Below are 7163 nucleotides of genomic sequence, written 5' to 3' on the forward strand. Positions count from 1 at the left end.
ATCTATTTACAAAAAGTAAACTGTAACCTTTCTACGGGACAGAGGGAATATTATATTATCATATACTCCCTCCGTTTCATAACAAAATATTTATTTTTCTATTTTGGTATATCTCGTAACAAAGTATTAATTTCTTTTTTTAATAAATGTACTATCTATCTAATATTAGAAATACTCTTACAATTTTCAATATATTATACAAGTATTATTATATTTATATTACACAATATTAATAAAGTCATTTATTCATTTTTACTTTATTTCTATTATATTTTATTATAATACTAATATTTTTAAAATTCCAAATAAAAAGCAAATAGATGAGAAGAATGGATTATAATGTGCTATTATAGTAATATTATGTACTACTCCCTAGGGGTGGGCACGGTTCGGATATTTTCAAATATACAGGTATTTGATATCTGAACCGAACCGAACAAATACTTGAAACCGTGAATCGTATTCGAACCGAAAATTTCGGTTAACCGAATTTTCGGTTAGCCGAAAATATTTGCAATATTCGCAAATAATTCGAACCGAACCGAAATTAAAAAAATAATATATTAAAAAATAATTAAAATTCTAATTAAATCAAACTATTTGCAAATATTTCAAATATCCGAACTGAAACCGAACTGTAACCGAACTGAAACCGAATTGAATATAATTATTAATATAAATTTTAAAATATAATAACATAAATATATAAATATATTCGGTTCGGTTAACCGAACCGAAAAACATATCAAAAACCGAAACCGAACCGAACCGAGCAAATATCAAATATGCAGTATTTGTATCCGAACCGAATTTGCTCGGTTAACCGAAAATTCGGTTCGATTCAGTTAGGTTCAACGGTTCGGCGGTTCGGTTCGATTTTTTTGCCCACCCCTACTACTTCCTCCGTTTCATGTATTATATTCATATTGTTGTTTTTATCTGTCTTATATCTTATATTATTTTTTTTATAAATAATGATTAAGAATGTTAATTTTATTTTAAATTTTTAAATTTATTATTTTTTAAATTTGAATTAAATTAATTAATTATTTTAATTTTAATTTATAATAATTATTATAGATTAATTATTTTCACAGACAAATTATCTCTGCCGTAAGTAAGACAACCAATGTGGTCAGACATTACCGCGGTCTCTCACCTCCACCTCTGTAATAAAAGCCATACAGAGAGAGAGAAAGTAACAAAAAAAACCAATTCCCCTATTCCCTTCCCAATGGCGACGACCCACCGCCGCCGCCCCCTCCTCCTCCTCCTCCACCTCCTCCTCCTGCCCCTCCTCTCCCCCGCCGACGACTCCGCCGTCATGTCCAAGCTCCTCTCCTCCCTCTCCCCGCCGCCGCCCGGCTGGTCCTCCACCACCCACTTCTGCAATTGGACCAAAATCAACTGCGACTCCACCTCCTCCTTCGTCACCGCCATCAATCTCGACTCCGCCGCCGTCTCCGGCACCCTCCCGCCGGAGCTCTCCCAGCTCTCCCACCTCAAAACCCTAGCCTTCCAGAAGAACTCCCTCTCCGGCCCCCTCCCCTCCTTCCAGAACATGACCTCCCTCGAGTCCATCTTCCTCGACACCAATGCCTTCTCCGCCGTCCCCGCCGGCTTCCTCTCCGGCCTCGTCAATCTCCAGATTCTCAGCATCAGCGACAACGGCGGCCTCCCGCCATGGCAGATCCCATCCTACCTCACCCAGAGCACCAATCTCGTCTCCCTCTTCGCCAGCAACGCCAGCCTCGCCGGCGCCATTCCCGACATCTTCGCCTCCTTCCCCAACCTCCAGAATCTCAGGCTCTCCTACAACAACCTCACCGGATCTCTGCCGGAATCCTTCTCCGGCACCGAGATTCAAAACCTCTGGCTCAATAACCAAATCCAAGGCCTGTCCGGCACGCTCGATGTCCTCTCCACCATGACTCAGCTCTCCCAGGTCTGGCTCCACGCCAACACCTTCTCCGGCGGGATTCCCGATCTCTCAAAATGCACAAATCTCTTCGATTTACAGCTCAGAGACAACAGACTCACCGGCGTCGTCCCGCCATCGCTCATGACCTTGCCCAATCTCGTCAACATCACTCTGCAGAACAATAAGCTTCAAGGCCCATATCCCAATTTTCCGGCGAGAGTAAAAGCCACCATCGGGACCACCAACAGCTTCTGCTCAGACACTCCCGGACCTTGCGATCCGCAGGTGACGGCGCTCCTCGCCGCCGCCGCCGCCCTCGGCTACCCGATGACTTTAGCCGAGTCTTGGCAGGGAAACAACGCCTGCAACGATTGGAGATTGGTTAACTGCGATTCACAGGGCCGGATTGTCACCATCGTCAACCTCCGGAAGCAGGGATTCTCCGGCTCCATTTCGCCGGCGTTTGCGAATCTGACATCGTTGAGGACTTTAGTGCTGAGTGACAATAATCTCACAGGCGTAATACCTGATGTCTTAACTACATTGCCACAGCTTCAAAGTTTCGACGTTTCAAACAATAATCTATCTGGGCCGATCCCGAAGTTCCCGGAAAGGGTAAATTTCGTTAGTAGTGGCAATCCGTTGCTCGGTACTAACATTGTCGACGGTGGCGGTGGAAGTGGGGCGCCGGGCCCCCGAGGTGGAAATGGGAATTCAAATAACTCATCAAAAGGGTCTAGCTCGGGCGCGATAATTGCCGGGATTGTAGTAGCCGTTGTGGTGTTTGTAGCCGTAGTTTTGTTTGTTTCTTACAAGTGTTTCGTCAAGAGACGGCACAAGAGGTTCGGTCGGGTCGAGGAAGGGAAAGAATTGGTTAAGCCTAACGGAAGCGACGGGGGAGGCAACGGATCGTATGTAGGGGTTCCGAGTGATTTACAAAGCCAAACGAGTGCGGGCGATCATACCGAAATTAACGTGTTCGAAGGCGGGAGTGTGGCGATATCGATACAAGTTCTTAGGGAAGTGACGAACAATTTTAGCAATGAGAATGTATTAGGAAGGGGCGGGTTTGGGGTGGTGTACAAGGGGGAGTTGCACGACGGGACTAAAATAGCAGTGAAGAGAATGGAAGCCGGCGCGATGGGGACGAAAGGGATGAGGGAATTCCAAGCGGAAATCGCCGTCCTAACGAAAGTCCGGCACCGGCATTTGGTGGCGCTTCTCGGATATTGCATCAACGACAACGAGAGGCTATTGGTTTACGAGTACATGCCGCAAGGGACTTTAGGGCAACACTTGTTCGAGCGGAATGAGCTCGGATACGAGCCTCTTACGTGGAAGCAAAGGGTGACGATAGCTTTGGATGTGGCGAGGGGTGTCGAGTATCTTCATAGTTTGGCTCAACAAAGTTTTATTCATAGGGATTTGAAACCGTCGAACATACTTCTCTCCGATGATATGAGAGCCAAGGTCGCCGACTTTGGATTGGTTAAGAATGCCCCCGACGGGAAGTATTCTCTTGAGACACGGTTGGCCGGGACGTTTGGGTATCTTGCGCCCGAATACGCCGGTAAGCTTTGGCTTGCTTTGATTTTACGTTATATTTCGCGCTTTTGCTACGAAATCTATCTAGAATGAGCCTTCATCGATGATTGTAGAGTCACTATAACAAAATACCATTTTTGCTACAAAATCTACCTAGAATGAGCATCCGTGGATGATTTTAGAGTCACTATAACAAAATAATATTTTTGTAATGAAATTTCTGTCCCTAATTCTACTTTTTCTGTTATTAATGATATTAAAGACGAAATTTATTAAATTTTGTATTTAAAGTTCACGTAGCTAACGTCAACTGTCCCTAATTTTCGTTACAAATATGTTGTTTTTTTGTGGTTATTGCGCATTCTTGCTATGATTATGTTATGAACGTTTACTAGCGATCGAACTATGCTTTAGATTCAACCCTTGATGAGACTATTTGTAGAAACTTTTCTAGTAATTTAGATTATAGGGAGAAAAGCAATTTTGGTATTTTAAAGTAGGTTATGTTTAGAAATTATTATATATTTCATTTGTCGTTGCTTAATGGTATTAATTTTTGCGCGCGAGCTAGATTTTTTGCTCTGATATCATATTAAATGATCATTTTACGTAAACGGTAGTATATACATCATTGATTATATATTAAAAGTGACGATGAATTAGGAAACTCCGGGAAAGAGCTTATAGTCTTGAAAGGGTTTAAATGCCGAAACATAATTTATGAGATCTCAAAGTGAATTCTCTTATCATGTCTATTTTTCATCAGCTACGGGAAGAGTGACGACGAAAGTTGACGTCTACGCATTCGGAGTCGTACTGATGGAAATCATCACGGGTCGAAGGGCCCTCGACGAGACGGTGCCGGACGAGCGATCTCACTTGGTGACATGGTTCAGAAGAGTCCTCATCAACAAGGAGAGCCTCCGAAAGTCGATCGACCCGATACTCGACCCCGACGACGAGACCTACGAGAGCATCTGCAAGGCTGCTGAGCTGGCGGGGCATTGCACGGCGCGCGAGCCTTTCCAGAGGCCCGACATGGGACATGCCGTGAACGTCTTGGGACCGCTCGTCGAGCAGTGGAAGCCGTCGAAACCGGAAGAAGACGACGGCTACGGAATCGACCTCCACATGAGCCTTCCTCAAGCCCTGCAGAGATGGCAGGCCAATGAAGGGACTTCTAGAATGTTCGACGATTTGTCTTACAGTCAGACGTCGCAGTCGAGCATCCCGTCGAAGCCGTCGGGATTTGCCGACACGTTCAATTCGACGGATTGTAGATGATGTGGAGGATAGAAGGGGTGTCGTGATTCGGACATGGATGGAAATTGGCGATCGAGCAAGGTAAGTAGTTGTCCTTACACTACATCTACATGGTTGTGTATTTAGAAATCGAACTTTGAGGATGATCGATGATGTTTGTATTTAATTTATTCTTTTTCCACTTGACTTGGTTTGGTCTTTAATTTGTTCGTTGTATTGATCGAATAGATCAGCTGAGATGTGACTGATTGAACAACATGATTCATGGTTTTTCTTACTTACAGTTTCTTGCTTTCGTCTTTTTTTTATTTTTTATTTTTTATTTTAATTAGGGTTTGATTTGAAAATTATTATTTATTTAGATAAAGAGTTGAAATAATAAAATTTATTATTTTAAAATGTGTAGATAAAGAAACAGAAACATGTTGAGCAAGAAAGTGTAGAAGAACCTGTGTTTGTGTGCACTTTATGGTTGTCCTGAAGTGTGATTCCAGGCTGGCAGAGGCAGGCATGTCCGAAGATCAGCATAGCAGTTGGATGGGTGGAATCCTGTAATTGCCAGCCAGCAGGATTGATTGATTATTATTATTGTGGGCCGCCCAAAGGAATGAATGAAACATTTCTAAAGAAACAAACATAAAATACAATAGACTTGACTTGCACATATATATATATATATATATATTCCTTCGGTCTCGGTGCAAAGTTGCCGTTTATTTTTTGTATGTAAATTTTTTAATATTAGTATTATAATGAGCTGCAGTGAAAATGACAAAAATACCTTACTGGTATTGTGTAATATAAAATTAATGATATTTGTGTAATATAGTGTAAAATAGAATGATATTTATTATGGCAGATAAATAGTACAATTATTAAATTAGTAAATTGTAACTTTGTTTTGGGACGGACGAAAATGAAAAATGACAACCTTTCAATGGGATGGAGGAAGTGTCCAAGACTAAATTTCCATTTACATTTTGCATCATTGTTCTTAACATTAAAAATATATTTATATTTGTATAATTTGTTGTGCAAATGTCATTATATTAGTATTACGTGATACTAATACAAATATTTTAGCTATTTTTTCTTAATTTGTACTATATTTTGATATAACAATTAATATTCGAAGATCAACATATAAAACGTAAATGAGAAGTTTAGTCTTAAACGGACGAAGTATATCATTAGGTGTGTTAGATTTATATATTTTCCTAATTAGATATAAATATATTTTTGATATTATTTGATATTATCTGTCTTAGTTTAGACTTGAATTCACTAGCTAGTATATATACTCTTGTATTTTTTTTTTTATTTTTTTTTTAAAATAATACAATTTTATAATTTTCCTTCAAATTATAACATAGAATCAGACTCGATTTTTCAAAATCAAACAAGGTGTAATTTTTTTATTCTTTTATCCAAATCTAATTCTTTCATATTGTGTTTGTGCCAGAATTGTCCAATCATAAAGTTATTTATGATTGAATTCAATTTAAATCAATACATGAATTGTTATTATAGCAAAATTATTATATATATAATAAATAAATTAGTATTAATATACTCCATTTGTCCAATAACAAAGTATCTATTTCTTTTCTTTTTTTTTTTATAGTAATTGTACTATCTACTTAATATTACCAATATCCTTACAACTTACAATATATTACACAAATGCCATTACATTTATATCACATGTTATTTTAGTCATTTCTATTTTATTCTTACTATATCCAAATATAATACTAATATTTCTAAAACTACGTGCAAAAAGCAAATGGATACTTACTTATGGAACGGAGGGAGTATTATAATTGAATTGTTATGTCATATTCGAATTGAAAGGCTAAATCCTAGTCGATCTATTTTGTATTACTATATCGAAGTTCCGCGTTAGTTTTTGCCATACTCTACAATATATATATATATATATATATATATAAGTAGAGAGAAAATTAAGGACACTGGAAGAAATTGGCTGTAACAAAGCTGGCTAAAGCAAAGGACGATAATGTGTGTGTGTGTGGAAGTTAGATTCTAGTCGTCACCTCCCATGTTGTCTTTTTTAATAATAATAATAATAATAATAATATATTAGTGTGTATATGGACAAAAGTGGTGATGTGAAGATCCCTCTGATCTGAACTGATCTCACATGGGAGGGATGGACGATGGATGTGACTTGTCCGTCACTCACTCCATTAATTTAACACAAGGAGGCAACGCGTTATCCATATATATATATATATATATATATAATTTTATAATTAATTTTCTAATAATTTGACGACTTGTTGCCGTTTGGAGGGCAACGTTTTGATGGATCGAGTTTTCTCGTTCTTGAGTTTGGCTCAACTCCAATAATATTCTGTGGAGTTATTTTTAATGTGTAACAACATATTCATTCTAATAATACTAAGGCCAT

At 38.9% G+C, this 7163-nt stretch overlaps 1 protein-coding gene across 1 annotated transcript; it reads left to right on the top strand.

Annotated features, from left to right (window-relative positions):
* The first annotated feature begins 1219 nt into the window (after positions 1–1219).
* LOC127252890 (receptor-like kinase TMK4) lies at positions 1220–5024 on the top strand. Its single transcript, XM_051277264.1, has 2 exons — positions 1220–3491; positions 4233–5024. The coding sequence occupies exons 1-2, from the start codon at positions 1235–1237 to the stop codon at positions 4748–4750; spliced, it is 2775 nt and encodes a 924-aa protein (XP_051133221.1). The 5' UTR covers positions 1220–1234; the 3' UTR covers positions 4751–5024.
* The last annotated feature ends 2139 nt before the right edge of the window (positions 5025–7163 follow it).

Source organism: Andrographis paniculata, unplaced genomic scaffold (genome assembly GCF_009805555.1).
Source record: "Andrographis paniculata isolate CXL003 unplaced genomic scaffold, ASM980555v1 Contig49END, whole genome shotgun sequence".
Classification (NCBI taxonomy): domain Eukaryota; kingdom Viridiplantae; phylum Streptophyta; class Magnoliopsida; order Lamiales; family Acanthaceae; genus Andrographis; species Andrographis paniculata.